The sequence below is a fragment of the Gorilla gorilla genome, chromosome 10 (assembly GCF_029281585.2).
Source record: "Gorilla gorilla gorilla isolate KB3781 chromosome 10, NHGRI_mGorGor1-v2.1_pri, whole genome shotgun sequence".
NCBI classification, from domain to species: Eukaryota; Metazoa; Chordata; class Mammalia; order Primates; family Hominidae; genus Gorilla; species Gorilla gorilla.
This window is the reverse complement of record NC_073234.2, coordinates 90,597,159-90,619,819: the sequence shown is the minus strand read 5'-3', so window position 1 is coordinate 90,619,819 and position 22,661 is coordinate 90,597,159. Positions and strand designations below refer to the sequence as shown.

The window sequence follows — 22,661 nt, the reverse complement described above, 5'->3', positions numbered from 1 at the left end:
AAATTCCCGGCATGTGGTGTGTCACAAGGATTCCCTAGAATGGGTGAAGCATAGATAATGTTACAGTTTGTGTAGTGCTCTTAAATTTTAAATCATATTTACACTTTATATCATGAGTAAAATACAGCACTATCCACAGTGATCATTCAGGTAATATATGTTTCTATCCTAAGATCTGTAGATGGAACAGTAAGTTAGACTCATTCCCTGCTTTTGTGGAGCTGGCAGTCTAATAGGAGACATAGATAGATAAGAGGGCCAGATAGGAGGGGCAATGTGGGCCAGATAGGAGGAGTGATGGCCTAGTTTTGTGGAATCAAAGGAGGCTTCCTAGAGAAAATGCCATCTACCCTTGACTAGGAGGTAGCAAGGCTGGGATAAGGGAATAGGTTAGGGTGGGGAAAAGCTTCCAGTTGGAGAAGACAGCTTGTTCTAAGAACAAAAAGGAAGAGAGCACATGACTTATTTGGAGAACTGGAAGTAGTTCAGTCTGGTTGGAGGAGAGTTCAAGGTGGAGGTTGGCAAGAGATGAGTCAGAGCTTATTAAAAGCAGCCCACGTTAAAGAGTTATCTAACATGTATTGGGGAGTCACTGGAAGAGAAGATGTGGATGGAATGGGGGAAGGTTGCGTGATCAGATTTGTGATTTTGAAAGATCTGTCTGGTTACAATGTGGGGAAGGAATTGAAGACTAGATACATAAGGGCAGGATAGGATTGAATTATATTAATCTAGGAGAGAGATTATGGCAACCTGAATAAGCAAGTGACTCTGGCTATGAAGCTAATTAGAAGAATAAAAATTCTTTGATAGGTAGAGTCAGTACAATTTGGTGGCCAGTTAAGGGAGAAGTATGGGTTGAGGAAAAATTTTACATCTTATACTTAAATACACTATACACTATACATATGGCACTCAAGCTGATCTAGAGAAAATCAGCTCGACTCCCATTTCACAACCTGCAGAAGAATGTTTAATGCATATTCCAAGTTTAAAGTTTGAGCTGATATCTCCAAAAATTTAGTGTAGTTTATGATTTATTCTCACTATCCTCATTCCATATTTCTTTGAAGTAGATGTGGAACTCTGTCCTTTTTTGTGATTTCCAAGAAAGAAAGGAAAGAAAGAAAGAAAGAAGAAAGAAAGAAAAAAAGAAAGAAAAAGAAAGAAAGAGAGAAAGGAAAGAAATTCAGCCAGCTACATATAAACCACATATGTGATGCTCTGTGTGTGTAGCAGACATTTTGAAGGGGATATCAAAAGAGGTTCACATTGTAGCATTGTAAGCATTTTACAATTTATTAGATATCCCTACTCTTAAAAATACATCCCTTGAATATTTCCCATGGTAAAAGCACTCTTCTCCATTTTTCTAACTCTTCCACCTCTTGTTCCTCCCCCCAATCTCCTATTGTTTTATGCAGAAATATTCAACCCTATCCCTCTTTTTTTTTGGTGGGGGTGTTCTGTTTTGTTTTCCAGATGTGGCTGTGGAACTTGCCTTTTCATATCTATATGCCCCATTAAGTCTTTCTAAACACTCCTTAGAAGAAATTTTGGTGCCAGTTTTTAAGATAATACCTGAATGTGCACATGTGCCCATAGATGCACCTGCATAAAAGTGAAACCACGCTGGGCGCGGTGGCTCACGCCTGTAATCCCAGCACTTTGGGAGGCCGAGGCGGGCAGATCACGAGGTCAGGCGATTGAGACCATCCTGGCTAACACAGTGAAACCCCGTCTCTACTAAAAATACAAAAAAATTAGTCGGGCATGGTGGTGGGCACCTGTAGTCCCAGCCACTCGGGAGACTGAGGCAGGAGAATGGCGTGAACCCAGGAGGCGGAGCTTGCAGTGAGCTGAGATTGCGCCACTGCACTCCAACCTGGGTGACAGAGCGAGACTCTGTCTAAAAAAAAAAAAAAGTGTACCCACATATGTATTTACTCATATGCACGCATATATGCACTGACACAGACTGTACCCTTAGGCACACATGTAAGTATACACACATATGCTTCTATGCATAACACTGTTACACAGATCACATATTCTTAATTGCTTAACATAATAATTATTTACAGGAGACTCTGAATCTTGTCATCCTCAATCTTACCCTCCCTCAACTAAAAAGTCAATCTAAACTGCTGTGTTCTACTAAGTGTTCTGCCCAGATTATTATAATCTAAATCCAGGATAATATTTCACTTTATCACTCATAGTTCTCTATCTTCCAATCTGAATTGCAGATTCTTTGGCTCTTCCTTTTTATATCTTCTTTTCTATCTCTGGTAGTTTTTTCTTTATATCTTTTAGGTTTTTGTTTTGTTTTTCATGCTATCAGAAGATCACTCATTTCTCCAAAGCCTTCCTAATTTCTGGGTGTTATTCTATTATGAAGATCTAAAAGATTAAAGACTGAAAGAGTCCAAATCTGAACATACCTTCTCTGTTCTTTTAGTGGGCTTAGTTTTTCTTCATAGTCCTGACCTTATATATGTATATTTTTATCTATTCATTATTTTCTCTGACATGATGGTATAACTACCCTTGAAGGTAAGGACTTACCTATCATGACCACTACCATGTTCCTAGCAACCTGAAGAATGACAAGTACTTAGAAGACACTGAGTACATATGTATTTAATGAATGGATTTAAATGTGATAAGTTGCAACTTGTACAAGTGCCTAAACCACTCTTATTCCTGAAGCGATATTTTTAATATCTCTATTTTTGTATTGAAAACATGAAGACAAAGCGAACATCATATGTGTCCAGATTTTTAGTCAGTGAAGACTGGATGAAAGACTAAATAAGTGCAAAAGGGCCATGTTGGATATACACTAATTTCCATCATACTGACAGTTATGGTGGTGCAGCATCTTGCTAGCTGGTTTCCCAAAAGGCTTTATTTGCCAAATGCTGGGGAGGTGAAATATTTGCCCACCAGGAAAAAACACAAAGCTTTAAATTTGAAGTATAGGTAAATATTGCCAAGTTTTGTAGTCAAATATGTTTAAATCTTTAACTAAAAAAATTGAGAAATCTTTTTTCAGTTTTCATCTTACCTTTGTTGTTGTTGTTGTTTTTCTTTTTCAATTGAGACATGGTCTCGCTGTTACACAGGTGGGTCTTCACCTCTCATAACTTGTCCACAGGCTATTGTTTGTCCTTTGGTCCCATTCAGCAACTAAAGGGAATCATTTACAAAACACTGTCTGGTCTTCCAGGCCCATTCATTTACAACCTCCCCCATTTCCCTCTCCCCAGTGAGGAGGTTATTTAAGTATCAGCCATCTGGCTCTTTGAGTTTTCTTTCTTTTTTTCTTTTTCTTTTTTTGGTATGACTCCTATGCTTATGCACGTTAATAAATTTGTTTTGCTATTCTCTTGTAAACTTGCCTTTTGTTACAGGGATGTAGGCAATGAGCATTATGATGGGGAGGAAAGGGCTCACCTCCTTCCAATCCCGACACATACATGTTTTTGGTGTAAACAATAACTAGTCCTCAAGTAAGAAGACTCCACGGTACAATTTGTCACACATAGTTTATCCTAGATTGACCTGGTAATTAGAGTGACTATCTGTATTAGCTAATTGGCTTTATCCGGGGCGGGGGAGGGGGAAAAAACAAACTTTTCATATCTTTGTGACAGGAGATGGTTCTGCACTTAGAGCAAGGTGCCTAAGAAAGTTAGGCTCCCACCGTCTCACAGTAACTGGGAGATAACAGTGCTCTCTCCCTTGATATTTACACTCAAAGAGTGGCTCAGGGGTCCTTGAGAAAGCCTTATCTAGGTCATAAAGCTGACAACAGGCTTATCTAATTTTCAGAAGTATTTGTATACATTTCAAAGAGAGGAGAAAGTACTTACATTACAATTACAAATTCTGTAAAGTAAATGTGCTGAGAAAATGGAGGGGAGGGACATCCTTCCTTTATATTCAACAGGCAGAATTAAGCCCATATTTAAAATTTGTATTTGTTGGCCAGGCGTGGTGGCTCACACCTGTAATCCCAGCGCTTTGGGAGGCCCAGGCAAGTGGATCACGAGGTCAGGAGTTTGAAACCAGCCTGACCAACATGGTGAAACCCCGTCTCTACTAAAAATACAAAAAAATAAAGATAAGAACCAGCCGGGCGTGGTGGTGGGCACCTGTAATCTCAGCTACTTCGGAGGCTGAGGCAAGAGAATTGCTGGGACCCCTGAGTCAGAGGCTGCAGTGAGCAGAGATCGTGCCACTGCACTGCAGCCTGGGCGATAGTGCGAGACTCCATCTCAAAAAAAAAAAAAATTATATTTGGTATTTGTCCTTACACTGGCTTTGTTTATTTGAGCAGCTCAGAAATAAAAATAATCATTTTATAAGTTTAGAATAAGATTTTTTGATAGGAATTTTGTGGCTGAAGTTTTGATGTTCTAATTAGGTTGAAATTAGGTTTTATAATTAGGCAACATCTGTCATCAAAAGTTCAGCTGTGAAAGAGTATGAGAAATCTTCACAGTTCTTCAATTTGTGGTACGTCATTCTGTGGGCCATTAGCTCTATTCAGGGAGGTCATAATTTAAATTAACTTATTTGTTCTTTTTTCCTCTCATTCTCATTAAACAAACTGAGTTTATTATATTGCTGACTTTTTTGTTCACATGGATTGTTAAATAGAAGACTTCTGAGATTGACAGAGATATTGGTTTCTTTATCTATATTATATAGTTTCTCCAAATACATATAAGCATTCTCCAAATATACTTCTTACCCTTATTAAAGTATATCATGTCACATTAATCAAAATCCATCATTTAAAATTGATGTTAGTTATATTTTATTTCTTACATGCTTTCTAGCTTCATTCATCTGTTCATTTGTTTAGGGTGCAACCTTGACATTTTTGAGTTCTGATCATCTCAGCCTTCCAGAAAGCATCAAAGAAAACACATTACTTAAACTCCGAATCACAAATATTGATCAAATAGCTTTGGATTCTCTCAAGTAAGTTAAATATGCATTTGGCAATTTGAAAGTAGGTGAAAACACTATTTTAAAATTATCTTAAAATGACATTCTACTACAAGGTATTTATAACTTCATTAAGGTTTATATTTTGAAAAAACAAGCATAGCTACGTATGTCTTTTTTATGTACTATCTTGTACTCAAATACACTTCATGTGTGGGAACAGTTATAATCAATGAAATATTTGAAAATATTCAATTTTATGTTAAAGATACCTTATTAATTTGCCTTTGCTATAACACTTTTATTTTACCAAGTATTACCAAAAGAAATAAATTTAAAAAAGGATATCAATACAATAGTATAACAATTTTTTCACATTGTTATTATGATTTTTTTTTAGTATCTAAAAAAGTCTGAGGGTCCCATATGCTTACAGTATTCATTGATTGATAAAGTGCATAGTGAAAAATTAGTTCTATACATCAAACGTTTCTTTTAAAATGAATTTTTTTAATAACAAGAATATATATTTTGATTTAAAAAATATATATTCCTGTGATATTATATATAATATATACATATTATATATGTATTATTATACATTATATTACATTATATATAGATCTATTATGTATAGATCTATACATACATAATATGTATAGATACATATATAATATGTATATATAATATATATTTTATATATAGATACACATTAGAGGCTATATCCTACAAACTGGCTGTAAGGAAGTCTGTGTTTCTTCATCATTTACTATATTGCTAAAAATGAATGCATTTGAGGGGGCTTTTAAAAATAATAGTTTTTCATTTTATGCTTTGCAAGGTAAAATTGCTTTTAAATTTAATAGTTTTAATTAAATGTTTAAAACATTAAAATTGTTACAAAATGAATGTTGGCCAGGCGCAGCGGCTCACTCCTGTAATCCCAGCACTTTGGGAGGCTGAGGTGGGCGGATCACAAGGTCAAGAGTTTGAGACCAGCCTGGCCAACATGGTGAAACCCCGTCTCTACTAAAAAATACAAAAATTAGCTGGGCGTGGTGGCAGGTGCCTGTAGTCCCAGCTACTCACAAGGCTAAGGTGAGAGAATTGCTTGAACCTGGGAGGCGGAGGTTGCAGTGAGCCGAGATCTCGCCACTGCACTCCAGCTTGGGTGACAGAGCGAGACTCCGTCTCAAAAACAAACAAACAAACAAAAAACAAAACAAGTAGTTTTACAAGTAGTCCTTGTAAGATTTTAAGGATTTTAGCTCTCAGTTTAAACTTCTTAGGCATCAAAGCAGCAGGCAGAGTTGGGACTTGATTAAATTCTAAGCACTCTTCCAAGTTTGAGAGTTTCTTTGAGTCTGGAGCAGGGAAGAGCTTAGAGTTTTTATACTCAAGATTGTAAAATAGAATATATATATATTTCATCCCTGTGAACATGTCAATTGCAGAACTGCTTCTATGGAACAGGAGGATGATATAATCATTCAAGAAACCAATGATAGGCTGGTCTTCAAAGCAATTCAAGGTATGTGTTATTACTGTACTCTCAAGTACTTTGAATTTTCAGTCCTTTTTTACAATCAGTAAAACAGCATTTTCCCAGATATTTCTCAGTGGCACTTGATTTATATTTACCCTTTGCTTATTTAAAAAGGAATATATATGTATATTATATATAAAGAATATATATACATATATATTCTTTATAAATAAGCTATATATATATTCTTTTTAAAATAAGCTATATATATATATATATATATATATGCTTTTATTGTTTAGGATTTCTAAACGTTTTAAGATTTTCCTTACTTTAATGGTCCCAACTAGTATTATATGAATTATAAAATTAAGTGTTTTAGAAATTACTAGATAATATGGGTTTTACTCATAAACTGAATGAAATGTGAAAGTAATTTTTGTAATATAATACTTGTCTTATGTACTAGATAATATCCTGAAGAGGTTTGTGGTGTCCTAGTGTAAAAGAAAAAAAAAAGCTAGACTGGGAGCCAGATTCATGTTTGGACTCTGTTGTGCAAGACACACACGACTTTAGAGAAATCTCTTGCATCTCTTTCGTCATCTCTAAAACAGGGATGATAGTACTTCTCATATTAAATTTCCAGGGTTGTTGTAGGTAATAAATTAGATATATGTCAGTTTTGGATACTAAAACATTTTCCAAAGTTGGAAAAATGCAGTATAGTAGACTCGATTAGACAGTTACTCTGTTGGATCTCATAGTATAAAATGGAGAGAGATATTGAATAAGCAATCACAGAAATTAACATGTAATTTATGTTTTTTTTTTTTTTTTTTTTTTTTTTGAGAGAGAGTCTTGCTCCATTGTCTGGGCTGGAGTGCAATGGCACAATCACAGCTCACTGCAGCCTCAGATTACTGGTTTCAAGTGAGCCTCCTTGCCTCAAGCCTCCTGAGTAGCCAGGACTACAGGTGCATGCCACCACACCCGGCTAAATTTTTTTTTTTCTGTTTTTGTAGAGACAGGGTCTTGCTATGTTCTCCAGGCTGGCCTGGAACTTCTGGGCTCAAGTGATCCTCCCACCTTGGCCTCACAAAGTGCTGGGATTATAGTCATGAACCATCACACTTGGCCTAATTGGTGAATTTTCATGAATCCTGATTTATCTTTTAAAGATAAGGGGCTCACAGTAAGAAGGCAAGAAACAGATTTGAAAAGTTTTGTTTGGACTCTCATATGTTCTTGATGCCAAAGTGTGTAAACAGTTTTCTCTATTATATCATTGTCAATACAGTATTTGTCACAATTGAACTCGGTGACATTTGTTTTTTTCTCTCATGTATTATATCTAATAACTGCTTTAGTAAAGTTACCAATCTACTCTTAAGTATATATGGTACAAAGTGCATTAAGTGAAATAACAGCTACAAAGAGAATGCTAGGGATCTAAGCAAATAACCTCTTATGAAATATATAAGTATAGGATAGAATTCAAAAGCCTTGATGCTATTTTGTATACAAGTTACAATTTGGAGATTTCAAACTATTTTTAAAATGTTGAACTGATAATTTTTGGGTGACTTGCCTGTCATCAATTTTGTAATTCAGTTGATAAAAACTAAGAAAAGGAAAACAGATTAAAGATATGGGGTGGTTAAAGAGGTTGTCTACACAACCAAATCTAAGATTTTATTTGTAATATTTAGGTTATTCTCTTGGTGATAAAGTGAAACTGTATTTTTCTGTTTTAAAAACATACCACTTCCACCACACAGTGGTGCTATAGTTCTGGCATATTTACATGTGATTTTATGTTTAATCCTCTTGATTAAAAACATCCTATTTTCCAAAGTCTTTTGTCTTACATTTGATTTGTTTGAATATTCACATTCCTTTTTTCAGTTACATCAACTTTAATTTTCTTATGAAAGATAACTGCGGCTTTATACATTTATGCATAGGAACAATTTGTTTTCATCTCTCTTCTTGTTGAACAGATGTGCTAAAAGAAAAACTACATAAAAGAGGTGTTCGTATTTTGACTGGATTGGGAAAATATTTTCAACAGTTGGACAAGGAAGGAAATGGACTTTTAGATAAGGCAGATTTTAAGCAAGCTCTAAAAGTGTTTCACTTAGAAGTGTCTGAAAAGGTATGTGATACAGAAAATTCTCTGCAGCAGATAATATGTTATTCTTAGGTGGCATTATTCACTGTTCTACTGAAATTTTAGTTTTCATTTATTTTCTCCTTCTCTATGCCCTTTATCAGTGTTAAGCTATCAGGTTACAAGCCCTGTTGGTTTTTGAAGTTTAAACATTGCTCCATCCTATATTTATAAAGAGCTTAATAACCAGGCATTGTGCTAAGCTCTGAGATAATACTCTGTACTCTCAAGATCACCATAATTGAAGGACAATGAACATAAAACAAAATATGTATTCAGTGGAGAATGTTGTTGGAACACCATGGGGTAGGTACCCGATTCCAAGACAGGTTCTGGGGAAGGAGAACAAAGATCACGGAAGGATGCCTGGAGGAGGATACATCTAAGCTGAGTTTTGAAGATTGAGGAGGAATTAACCAGACGAGGGAGAAAAAGGAGTGTGAATCAGACAATGTGTATTTTATGAGAAGGAGACACATGTGAAAGCTTGGAGGGGAAGGGAGTGTGGCCTGTTTCTGACACTGCAAATGATTAATAATCTTCACATATACTGTTCCCTCCACTGTGAATAATCTTCTACTAGATCTTCGCATACTGGGTTTTCTTAGTATTCAGGCCACAGCTTTCTCTGTCAAGAGCATTACCCTGACACTTCTGTCTAAAGGAGCACTCCCATCTGATCCTTGGTCCTTTCTATACCAATTTCTCATTTTATTTTTTTCATGCCACTTTGTAAGTATTTTCTGACTCTGCCTGCCAGTAGATCATTAAGTCTCATCAGGGTGGGGACCAGAGTGTTTTTGTGTTCCTGCTCTTTATTAACATCTGAAATAGAACCCAGCATATGGAAAGTTAAGTAGATAATGCATTAGTTTGAATGGATAAATTTATGGAAGGAAGGAAAAGAGAAGAATGGAGAGAAATGTCTGGTACATTAAAGTCTTGCATGTCATGCTAAGAAGGTTGGATTTTATTCTAAAAGCATATGAACCACATTTGTCTCAAGCATTTCAGATAAAGGATCTCTTGCATTGTTCTCTTTTGCTTCAAATGATCTTGTCACAAGATGTGTATTTTGTAGAAAGAACATTGTAAATTGAACTTAGGACATTTAGTTTCAAGTTCCAGCTTTGCTATTTGAACTGTATGATCTTGGACCAGTCTTTTAACTTTTTTGATTGGGGGGCTCTGCCTGAGCAATCCAGAGGTAATTGCTATAGTTAGGGTTGCTTGGAAGCTCAAATAAGAAAATTACATGGGAATCTGCCATATCAGCTGTACAATTCTGTGCCAATATCATGTTGCCTAACATTGTTCTGACATACCCATCTTTTTGGTTTTTATGATGTTTAATCTTTTGCCTACCTAGTGATACATTCTAGGGATCATCTAACTTCCTCTCTTCGTTTTGTAGATTAAAACAGCAACAACAATAACAAAACAGCAATAGGAAATTAGAAAGCCTTGATGTCTTTGCTTACAATCACATGAGTGTGAATAGAAAAATAACACAAACTATGTTTCCTCTACTTTCACACAGTAATAATCAACACAGAATACTTCTGCAACCAAATGCATGTGGGGGTTCCACCCATACCAAGCTTTAGAAACCCAGTGGATAGCCTCTAATTCAATTCAATTCTGACATTATCTACCTGGAGGTAGCCTCAGATCCCACAGGGTGAGATCTCAGTTCTACAAGACAACCCCTTCCCCCAACACACTCTGCATAGAGCACCGGTCACAAGTTTGGGTCCCTGGAACTTGTGATCAATTAATTTCGAGTTGGGGGTTCCCACCACCCCCTCCTTGGGTTCAATTAATTTGCTGGAGCAGCTCACAAAACTCAGGAGAACTTATATTTACTGGTTTACTCTAACGGATATTACAAAGGATACAGATGAAGAGATGAATACGCAAAGTATCGGGAAAAGAGTGCAGAGCTTTCATGCCCTCCCTGGGTGCCACCCTCCAGGAACCTCCACAAGCTTAGCTACCCAGAAGCTCCCTGAACCCTGTCCTCTTGGCTTTTCTATGGAGACTACATTGGATAGGCATGACTGATACATGCATAACTGTGTAGAAATGTGATTGGACAAAAGTGTATGACCTAATACTGATAGACTGAAGGAGGAAACCCAGCAAGGAATGCCTGTTCTGACTCTTCTTGGCCTCTGAGCAGCATTCCTTCCTCCATGGTGGGGGCAGGACCCCTTCTGAAATGGGGGTCTTATGGCCTACAATTAGACAAGGGAGGTCAGAGAATATTTTATGGCCAGCTCCAACACAGAAAGGCAGGAGACGATTCCTGCCTTGAAGAGGGAAAGGAGCTTAAGGTGAAAGAAGGGCAGGAGAAGGTCAGAGAGAGAGAGAGAGATTCCATTTTCTAAGGCCTGAAGTGCCCAACTGTCATAATAAAAGATTGTAACAAGAACAAGGAAGGGCAATGGGAATTATGAACTGGTCCTATGGATGAAAACATATATATATAATATATATATGTATATATATGTGTGTGTTTGTGTGTGTGTGCTTGCGTGTGTATGTGTTTATAAAATCACATACAAGTAATAGCTGATATAGGACTAGAACGCAGAAAATATATTCCCGTCTAGTAATTTTTCTGTATCATAACAATACTTCCCGTTTTGATTAATTTGCTAAATTGTTATGATTAGATCTAGGAACAAAAACTACAGTAATTATATAAGACTTCTAACATAGAGGGAACATATGAAAATATGAGCATGCTTCCTCCTTTTCTCATATATTTTAATATTTTATATTTTTTCTGTAATATCACTGTAAACTGCTCATGCAATGATAAGCATATACAAACAGCTCGAGAAGAAGAACTTAAGAATCACTAGCCTAGGTCTAATTTTGAAACAAGAATGTTTGTGGGAAGGCATAGTCAGCCATTCTCCCTGATTTGAGATTAAAAAAATTGATATGTACCCTAAAAAGCCTAATTTATGTAGAGTTACTATTAGTGATTTCCTTCAGCTTTTTAAAATGTAATTATTTTCCATTGTGTACCGTATCTTTGAAAGAAAGAGTATATATATTTATATCTCTTAAGTATATATAAATATAAATATGTATTTCTTGTTGTTGACAATTATGTTAAATTACTCAATTCTTGAAAATTATTTCTTTTAAGCTTTAAGAAGTACCTTTCAATTCTAGTAATCCATGAATTGGATGAGCAAGTTGGTCTTCTCCTGTACATATTACTCATGATTTTAAAGGTCAAGCTCATCTTCAGTTTAACTACACAGACACTTAAAGTCTGCATAATGTGCAGTACATTATGATAGACAAAGATGTATGGGGTTGTTGAGAATTGAGGGAAGGCAGGCATCTTTAGATTTTGTTTTTCTAGTTAAAGTTTTATTTGAAAAAATAGGAGGGAGTGGAAGATGATGTTTTTTGAGTACCTATTATTTGCTAAGCACCTTGTTAGATATTTTATCTACATTCACATTTAAAGCTAACAACTTGATTAAAACATTGGAAAAATATATTTACTTGAGTTTGAGAAAATGATGCTGTAATTTCTCTGTTGTCAAGTTAAACTGTGTTAGAACTTTCTATTAATAGTGCATTTGCTGAAGAAGTAAATGGTAATGGTAAAGTGAATAAACTGGCATAAGGGATTTATTCAAAATTATACCTTTCAGTGTAAATTATAGAATAATATTAGAGTCATTCAAATCTATATTTTCAAGCATGAAGACTAGCAGAAATATAGTTAGTGGTTATAATGCCATTGGAAGCACTCCAGGACCGGATGTGACTTTTGAATTAACACAGATATAATACATTAAAAGTATTTAAATGTTCAAAACTGAGTAAATGGTAACCACACATACACAGACACACACACATATCTATATATCTATAGGTAGATAGATGTATAGATATAGAAATAAATTAAAGTTGAAAAGATAAATTTGTTACCAGAGCATGGGGAGAGGGGTGGTATACAAGGAAAATGGAAAATTGGTCAGAAGGTACAAGTTTTCATTACACAGTGGATTAAGTTCTGGGTGATCTATTGCACAGCATGGAAACTATAGTTTATAATAATGTATATTTCAAAATACCTAAAAGGGAGGATTTTAAGTGTTCTCATCACAAATAAATGATAAATATTTAAGATGATAGATATGATTGTATTATTCTACAATGTACACATGTATTGAAATATCATATTGTGCCGTATAACTATATACAATTATTATTTGTCCATCAAAAATAAAACTTAAAAAAGTTAATTTGTGAGCTATTGCCATTCCTAAGTGGCTCCTAACTTTACAGAACCATTCACCACAGATTCCTCTAAATCACTTTTTTAGTGGTTTTGATTGGATTTTTATGTAGCTTCTTCAATTTTCTTATTAAATGAGTTATCATATCTAGGACTACAGAAGATGTAACAAAATACAACTAAGATGATTTTGTTGTGACGATATGTAACTTAAAAATGCAACAGTTATCTCTGATTATTTCTAGGATTTTGAGTCTGCATGGCTAATTCTGAATGACAATGGCAATGGCAAGGTTGATTATGGAGAATTCAAACGTGGTATTATTGGTGAAATGAATGAATACAGGAAATCATATGTTCGAAAGGTAACTTTGTTAAGTAATCTTTCAAATTGTGATTTTTAATAGATTGTTAGGTTCAGTATTTTAAAACTTTAATGAATTACCTTTTAAAAGTTTTAAATCTATTTACTTATAACATATGTTGGGTTTAGTAAAACAGAAAACAGGTCCATATGCACACAAATCAACCCAGAATGAAGCAAAATAACTTGTGTATTTATTTTAGAAAAATACTATGAAAGGAAAATAAAATTTGAAATCAAATTTTGGTTAACAAATTACTAGCTCCATAAGTTGTTGCCTCCATAAATGACTAGCTACGTGAATATATGTATTATAAAATATTCCTAAGCCTCAGTTTCCTATCTCATAGAGTTGGTGTAAAGATTGAATAAGATAATGCATATACCGTTCTTAGCATTGTGGCTGTTCCAGTGTCAATACTCCAGTCATTTTGTTTTAGGATGATGACTAAAAAATGTTTCTCTGGTCTTTAGAATATGCATGATAAATATTAACTTGTAAATTAAGATAATCATGTTAAATTGGAATTAAAAACAGGAGTACTGACTTTAATAGGAAGCTATGTATTACTTGGATTTTGGTAGCCATTTTTTACAGCATACTTTTGAGAAATATAGTTATCTTTTTTCTTTTGCATATGTACTTAATATTGAAACAAAGCTATTCTATATAATGTAAATAACTATAGAAATCCCAAATAGAGAAATTAGTCTGTACTTTTACTGGGCAAGAGACATAGTAAAAACCTTAAATTAAACAAATTCACCACATAATATTTATAAATGTGTACTTATTCATACTTCCCATGTCCTTCCTGGTGATAGGTTTGAGAATCTGGTGTAGAAATTGGAGGCTTGTCTCTTTCATAAATCTTGGTAATGGGAATAGAGGGCAAGAGAAGTGTTACACAGTTCTGTATTAGTTTGCTTGGGCTGCCATAACAAAATACCACAAACTAGGTGACTGAAATAATAGAAATTTATTGTCTCATAGCTCTGGAGGTTAGAAGTTCACAAACAAGGTGTCAGCAGGTTTGGTTTCTTCTGAGGCCTCTCTCCTTGGCTTGCAGATGGCTGCCTGTTCTCTGTGTCCTCACATGGTCTTCCCTTTGTCTGTGTTGTGTCCTACTATCTTTTATTTATTTATTTTTTTGAGGTGGAGTCTTGCTCTGTTGCCCAGGCTGGAGAGCAGTGGTGTGATCTTGGTTCACTGCAACCTCCACCTTCTGGGTTCAAGCGATTCTCCTGTCTCAGCCTCCCAAGTACCTGGGATTATAGGCACGCACCACGATGCCTGGCTAATTTTTGTAGTTTTAGTAGAGACAGGGTTTCGCCATGTTGGCCAAGCTGGTCTTGAACTCCTGACCTCAGGTGATCCACCCACCTCAGCTTCCCAAAGTGCTGGGATTACAGGCATGAGCCACCGTGCCTGGCCCTACTGCCTAATTATAAGGAGACACCAGTCATATTGGATAAGGGGCCACCCTAATGATTTCATTTTAACTTAACTATCCCTTTAAAGGTCCTACCTTCAAATACAGTCATATTCTGAGCTACTGGGGATTAGGTTCAACATATGAATTTTGGAGGAACACAAGTCAATCTACAACAGCTTCCATATTTCTGTGAATGCAATATTATGAATAACCAGACTTGATTCTAGTTTTGACCCCACTACGAATGCAGAATGTTGCTTTGGGTAGCTTGTGTCTTTCTAAGTAGTGAATACTCTTCCCAGTGAAATATTTCATGATATCTCATGATAAAGCTACACTGAATTAGAGGAACAATAGCACAACTACATTTTAAAAAGTGTATTAAATTTCAAGAAATAGAGTAACATAACTCATTGAAAAGGTATTTCACTTTTTCATTGATTTTAGGGAGGAAATATTTGCAAATTCACTTCTTGAGTTAAAATATTCATCTTGGCAATCTCTTTTGGCCATTTATGCGTTTCATATGAATCCTAGAGATAGAAGTTACCTGAGAGGTCTTTTACCCATGTCTTCAGTTTTCAGGGGAGAGAGGCCATGGAAATAGAGGTCAGGTTACTTTCTCAAGGTCAGGATGCTAGAAAGTGGTAGAACTTTCTAATTGAGTACAGATTTCCTAATATCTTGCTTCACTATCTTTCCTCCTGTATTTATAATTGTTCTTTCGTGTATCAGTATAGTACTTTTAAAATGTCTTGTTTATAGCTCAGAAATAACCTACTGTAAAACAGAATATTAGATTCCTATGTCTAATAATTTTACTTAAAAAATAACATTTGCCAGGCCGGACGTGGTGGCTCATGCCTGTAATCCCAGTACTTTGGGAGGCCGAGGCGGGTGGATCACCTGAGGTTAGGAATTTGAGATCAGCCTGACCAACATGGCGAAACCCCGCCTCTACTAAAAATACAAAAAATAGCTAGGCGTGGTGGCGGGCGCCTGTAGTCCCAGCTACTCAGTAGGCTGAGGCAGGAGAATCACTTGAACCTGGGAGGCGGAGATTGCAGTGAGCTGAGATCACGCCATTGCACTCCAGCCTGGGTGACAGAGCGAGACTCTGTCTCAAAGCAAAGCAAAACAACCAACCAACAAACTAATAATAATAATATTTGTCTGTTTAGGCCTTTATGAAACTGGATTTCAACAAAAGTGGCAGTGTGCCTATTATAAACATAAGAAAATGTTACTGTGCTAAGAAGCATTCTCAAGTAATTTCAGGTAATTATTCGGAGTTAAAATGCATTGGACTTTGAAAATGTTACTTAATAAAGATAATATCTTTATATTAATTTAAACCTTAGACTGAGGCCATTAGGGAGGAAATAAACTATTTTTTTGAACCGGAAACTTATGAACTATTTGCCTTTCTTCATTTAAAAATTCTTAGGTCTATTGCCCATACTCATTTGATTATTTGATATTTATTATCAGTATAGAACTCATTTCCTACTTAGGAGATAGTAAGGGATTTAAGTTAAAAAGAATGAAATAGGTTTAGACAATAGATAAATACATATGCAGGTTCTCAGAGTTATTTTTACTGTATCTGCTTATATAGTTATCCATACTTAAGGATTTAAGCAGAATGAAGGAGTGTCTTTCTCTAGGGATGGAGCTATGCATATAATGAACATACATATATCTATCAAAATTTGAGGATATTTTAAATTCCCTAAAGTAACTCTAGAGATTTATATCCTACTATATTTTTTCTTTTTTACATAATTGTTTTATAAGTGCATGCTTTTTATAAAGAAAGCATTTGACCACCACAACTCTCCTCTTTACATTTCCTTCCATAGAAGTCAAAATTATCATTTAGCATATATATATTTCAATTAATACATTATGAATTTTACTTACTCTATGAATTTTCATGGCTGTGTGCATACTATAAATATTTAATACTTTTTGAAGTTTTTTTGACATGAAAGGCGCACTGAAGATAATGTTATATAATTTGCTTTTTACACTCACAAGTATGTTTTGGAGTTCTTTATATGTTAATCCACATTGAGCCACCTTATTTTTTATCTTGCAGTATATTATTCTTTTTATGAATCAATATACTATCATTTACCTAGCCATTCTTTTATTGTTAGATTTTAAGTTCTAATTATTGATCAACAACTAATGAAGCAATAAATGTGCTTATTTGTGACTCTTTAGGCCTGTTTTCTACTGCTTCCCTGAAGTGATATTAATACCTAGAATTACTGGGATGTCTGCATTTAAAATTTTAAGTGATACTTCCAAATTACATTGTAAAATGACTATATTAAATTATATAGCCATTTGTTGAAGAGTTCTTTTCCTCCACAACTTTGCCAAAAAATTTCACTTTGCCAATCTGATAGGTTAAAAAAACCCATTTTACTTGGAGTTCCTTCATTACTAGGGAGGTTAAACCTACATTTGTATGTTTATTGATTGTCCATCTTTAAGGAATATTTATTGACAATATTTTATGAACAATTTCTTTTCAACAGTTTAATTCTGTACTGCTAAATACTATAGAATACTATTATTTTTAGAATTTTATTCCTTACTATTAAAAGAGATACACTGTAATTACTTTGGTTTCTTGTCATCATTAACCCTCATATATGGTTAATTTATTACTTTTAAGTATGAAATGAAAAACATGAGATTTGGTTATGAAGATTAAAACTAGTCATCACTGGATTCCAAATTTCTAATTATCTATTTCTTGTTGAAATAGTTTGATTTGCTTATTCATAACATTAAATAAACTACAGCTACTCTATGAGAATTTTTAGTGTATGTTTAATTGTTGCTAGTGTATTTTTTTCCTTTAAACACGTCATTATCTGTTTCTTTCTCTTAGTTAGTCATACTAAATATAAGAATGAAATAGTTTAACATCATGTATTTTTTCTTTCTCTTTTCTCATCTAATAATATTAATTAGGTTGCTAAAATAGCTTCAGTTTTATTATGTGTCATGGAATTTTTGATGAGGGTTTTATTTTTGTTGTTGTTGGGAAAGCCTTTTTTGGTTTCAAAAATTCCATAATTTGTCTTTGCGTTCATATTAAAAGTGACAACAGGCAAGCTAAATATTCCTAAATAGAAGAAAGCTTGTCACTGTATTTCAAAGAAGAAAAAAAGTACCACATTATTATTTATTATTGCAAATTATAATCTATTCACATGCCCACCTCTGGGATATAGTTTGTTCACAATTTACAATTGATTTTAAGGTAAGGCTCTTATACCACATACAATTTAATTTTAACTATAGAAAATATTCCTTCTTAAATTTGCTTAAGTAATATATTAGATAAAAGTATTTTAAGGTTTAATAGAAATGGTATATCCCAAATGTATTTCTGTATAATAGTTTTAGAAATATAACATTTTTTGCTGTAAATATTTTCTGGTCTCCGAGAGGACTGAAAAAAATTTAGTTATAGATGATAGGAGGTAGATATTTCCTGGGTGAGGGGTATAAAGGAGGTATGAAATTCTTCGCTATTTGAAATATAAATTTGAGTGAAAAATGTTTCCTCAGGAAAAAAACTGTGTTAAAACTCCTCTGTTCAAAAGTATGGCTGGTAAACAAAGAGGGAAATTTCTACCAAAATCTATGTTTTCATATAGTTTGGATCTTGATTAATTTTTAGCCTTGACTAACATTCAATTAAAACTTCATTTTATTATTTTATATTACCATCTCTACGTAGCACCATTATTCAGTCTTTTTACATTCAACTTGTATTTTATAAAGTAATCACTTTTTCTCTATTTCTTGTGTATGTTTTTAAAAGAAAGCAAACTTCTTAATATTCAAAGTAGATTTCATTCCTTTAGTTTGAAAGGCCCTTTGCAATGCATTATTGTCTAAGTCCATTAGAGAACCTCTGGTTTGAGGGAAAAAAAATTAACTCTCACCTTAATTTTGTCCACCCCATTAGACAAACGGTTTGAGTAGTATTCCCATCTAAGCCTGTTATTTAAAACATAACCTGACTTTAAAACGTTTTAGAGGGTCACATAGAAATTTTTGACCCTTTTTCTACTATTATATATGGGCCTCTGTTTATTCTCTTTTCAGTGTTATCTGACCAGTCACTATAGCTTCCTTTCATCTTTCAATTCCTCTGTTCTTTTTAAAAATTTATGATCAAAAAAATTGTGTTCTGTGCTGGGATCCTGGAAATAGATCAGTGCAGGAGGGCAGGGGGCAGGGAAGGAGTGGCAAATCGAATGAGATGAAATAATTCCAGTTCATGTGTAAATAAATTGGCTGGTAGTTTGACAGAAGATTTCAAATTGTTGAAAGTATTTCATAAGATGATTAAGTATTCCTTTATCATCATCAGTCATTTCACTGAACTTTTCAGGAAACAGTTTCATACTCAGTATTATTTTATAGGCCATTCAACAGAGGAAGAAATCAAATCATCCTTTCTAGAAACATTAAAAGTTGCCTGCAGCAAGTCTGATGAAGTGTCATATGGTGAATTTGAAGATTACTATGAAGGTTTAAGTATAGGAATAGTAGATGATGAAGATTTTGTTAACATCTTACGTACTCCATGGGGGATTTAGTCTTTAATAATACATATGTCATCAACACTAAGCATTTTTTTGGAGAGATGATATCAATGTAAAGGATGATCAAACACTGGAATATATTTTCCTAGGACTTCCTTTATTCTGGTTTTTTGTTTGTTTGTTTTGTTTTGTTTTGTTTTCTCAAAAACGTTGAATTTGGAAAGAACTATCCAGAAGGATAGATGTAGGGGTGTGTTAGTGTTTGTGCATGTGTATGCCTGCTCACATGTCCTTACATTTGTAAAGATATCTTTTTGGTTTATTACTTATCTTGCATATATTTTAGAGGTCATTTTTTATTAACTTCAGTAGGAAAGTTACATCTGCATCAAACAATATGGCAACATCTATTTATTAACCAAGTTTCCTGTCCTTTCACATTGTTTTTTGCTACCTCTTCCTCAGAATATATTTGCCACCATAGTCAATTTGATAAATTAGAATTGGGCCCAAAGCCAGTGAAATAATTCAATGTGTTTTTAACACATGAAAATATTAAAGGATATGCAAGAGAAATTTTTCAAGCAGTGTGATTATAGATGTTTTCTGTATATAGAATATTTCGAATGATGGAGGTTTACCCCATGATGCTCATTTAAATACTGACTTGTCTTTTAAATCTGTCTTCTAAATTATGTACTGTTGTTGGTTAAATAGAGCACAATGTAGTTATTCTAATGCCCAGTTGTATTTGTTCTTTTATTCTGTTTTTTAACTGTAATCCTTTTTACCAGCATACGATTGTTATTGAGCAATATGAAAGGGAAATGTTCTTTATTAAAATCAATACATTATCTTATTAAACAAAGATCCTAAAAGTATATTGTTGCATATATGAATCCAAGGAATAGTTCAGTAATTATTGCCTAAAATGTGAAAGCATATTTTATATCCTAAAATGAATGTATGATATTCTAAACATCTGTTTTAGTATAACAAACAATTGAAACATTTCCTTCTAAATATATGTTATTTAATAGTTACATGTATTATAATCATTCTTTCTGAATTATTTGCTAGTCATTTCTTCCTGGGAATACAGAGAAAAGAGACAACTTTATGAGTTGTTTTCAACTTCATAATTTTAAATTTTCTATGTTAATATAACATAAATTAGAAAAATAAGTGATTCAAAATGAAAATATTTACTTTGTAGAATATGACTTTAGACATATCACTGTATCCATCTATACTTGGCAGCAACATGAGAAGTGTGATACATGTGAACCCAACAAATTCAAAGTTGCACTTTTCAAGATGTGAGAAGGTACTAAAACTTAATACTAAAACATGAGAGGGAAAATATGTGTAAACCTCTAGTGCTATTTTCACTGGCTAAATTCTTTATTTCTTGATTTTTTTAAAAATTAGGTTATTAAAATTAAAACAGTATGCTAGAAGACATTTTGGCAGAAATAAGTCTATAACACTATTTTTGTCACATATCTTTTTCTTGGAAAAATTTATCCAACTATAGACATCTTAAACCCTACAAATTGTTCTTGTTAAAAATGACTAATACTGGGGGTGCTCAATATGCATATAGTGTTTTTCATTGATAATTTTTATTTAGTTCTTAAGAAACCTGTTCTTAATGTTGGCATGTCACGTTTTTCTGTTACTATAATCAGAAAATGTATAGTCTGTTATACTGTAAAAAAAAAGGGAAGCTACTTTTGGAATGTAACGTGTTAACATGACAGCATACTCTTAGTATTAATCTTAATCTTCCTAACATAAGCATTCACATGTGGTTATTTGTAGGAAATAGCTCTATTTATGAGATTTTTTTGGTGTATTTTGTTAGAACCGGTGACACAGTAAATCATTCTGCTTTTGGATTTGCCTGACTGCCTGCATTCTTCTTTGATTTTGGTATAGTAAAATCTGTTATTTTGTGTTAAACTTAATAAAAGAGCATTTAAGAGAAGTGACATTTCAAACATCCACAACACAACTGACTTTTGAAATCCTATGCTTAATAGTCTTTGTAATTCTAAAAGACCTTTTGAAAATGTTAAAATATTAAATTATATGTTGTAATGCTGTTACATGAATTTTATAGTTATGTATATTTTATAGATCTCTATGTCTTTGTAAGTTACTTGCTTGTATGCTATATAATTGCTTTCTCAGTTAACCATACTGTTTATGGAATTGTATATACTGATTTTTCTGTTTTTATATTTTAAATATAAAAGTTGAGAATTTTAAGGAAAAACATTTTATTAAAAAGACAAGGTATATTATATAGGAATTTTAAGCTAACTTTTAATGGAAAGGACATACATATTTGCATGATGGAGCAATTAATTATAGTTAAAAATGTATGTCCCTGTTTTAAATTTTATAGTATATAAATATATGTGCTAATGAACCAGCGACTCTGCATAGAGGCAGTCACTTAGAGTAATTAATAATCTTGATACAGCTGTAGATCATATCTTATTTTACATATTACTTTTGACTTCCAGTTTAAGTTGTTTGTTATCAAGTATTTCAGGAGAGAATTGTGTACATTAGGCTATGTTTACTGCAAATAATGTAACATGCTTTTATGAGATTATAGTTTGTAGTGCTTGCAAATATAAAACATGTACCCTGATAAACTATAATCACTACTTGGTTTACCAGCAAGGACAAACATGAAAGTGCTTAAAAAAAAAGAAAGCGCTTAAAACAAAGAAATAGAAAGTAATGGGCATATATAAAATAAGCCAAGCAAGAGAAGAGCAAAGACAATCTGCAGGGTGGACATGGATGTATTCGTTTCTGATCATGAGAAGAAGCTCTTGTCATATCCTTCCATTTTTATTTTAAAGTTCTATAAACTTCTGAGGTAAACTGATTTCTTGGATGTACTTAATAAAGAATAAATGCTTCATATTGGAGCCACTGTGCACTTAATCATTATTTATTCTGCTAGTCAGTTGTTTGTACAGGGTGAGTGGCACTACCCTTGCAGTAGGCCAAGGCTCTGAGATATTCTAGATTTTTCTCACACTCTCTATTATCCACTCAGTCTCAGGTGCTATTGGTTCTTGAATTTATCCATTGGTTCTTTAACTCTCTCTCGTTCACTGTTTTCAATGCTTATGACTTAGTTCAAATTCTTACCACTTCTCATGTGTACTCCCCCTCATCAACTCTGCCTCCTTCTCAATCCTGTTTGAACCCATTGATGTTGGAATGCCCTTTTACAATATACATTACTTCCTGAATAAAATTCTTCCCTGATACCTCATATCTTTCAGAAAAGTTCAAGCTCTGACCTTAACACATAAAACCTAAACGATCTGGTTTTCTTAAGCTCATCTCCCTATACTC

General features: G+C 33.8%; 1 protein-coding gene across 9 annotated transcripts in view; it reads left to right on the top strand.

Moving 5' to 3' along the window:
- The window catches only part of CAPS2 (calcyphosine 2), a 114,744-nt gene extending 92,519 nt beyond the window's left edge, over nt 1-22,225 (top strand). For 8 of the 9 annotated variants that reach the window (XM_063694165.1, XM_031001160.3, XM_063694164.1 and 5 more), the window contains 6 exons: nt 4,877-4,995; nt 6,417-6,493; nt 8,452-8,606; nt 13,140-13,259; nt 15,876-15,972; nt 19,153-22,225. In XM_063694165.1, the coding sequence (XP_063550235.1) occupies nt 4,877-4,995; nt 6,417-6,493; nt 8,452-8,606; nt 13,140-13,259; nt 15,876-15,972; nt 19,153-19,328 (744 nt within the window). In that variant the 3' untranslated portion in view covers nt 19,329-22,225. The remainder of the gene's footprint in view (nt 1-4,876; nt 4,996-6,416; nt 6,494-8,451; nt 8,607-13,139; nt 13,260-15,875; nt 15,973-19,152) is intronic. The other variant, XM_063694160.1, reaches the window with a different exon arrangement.
- The last annotated feature ends 436 nt before the right edge of the window (nt 22,226-22,661 follow it).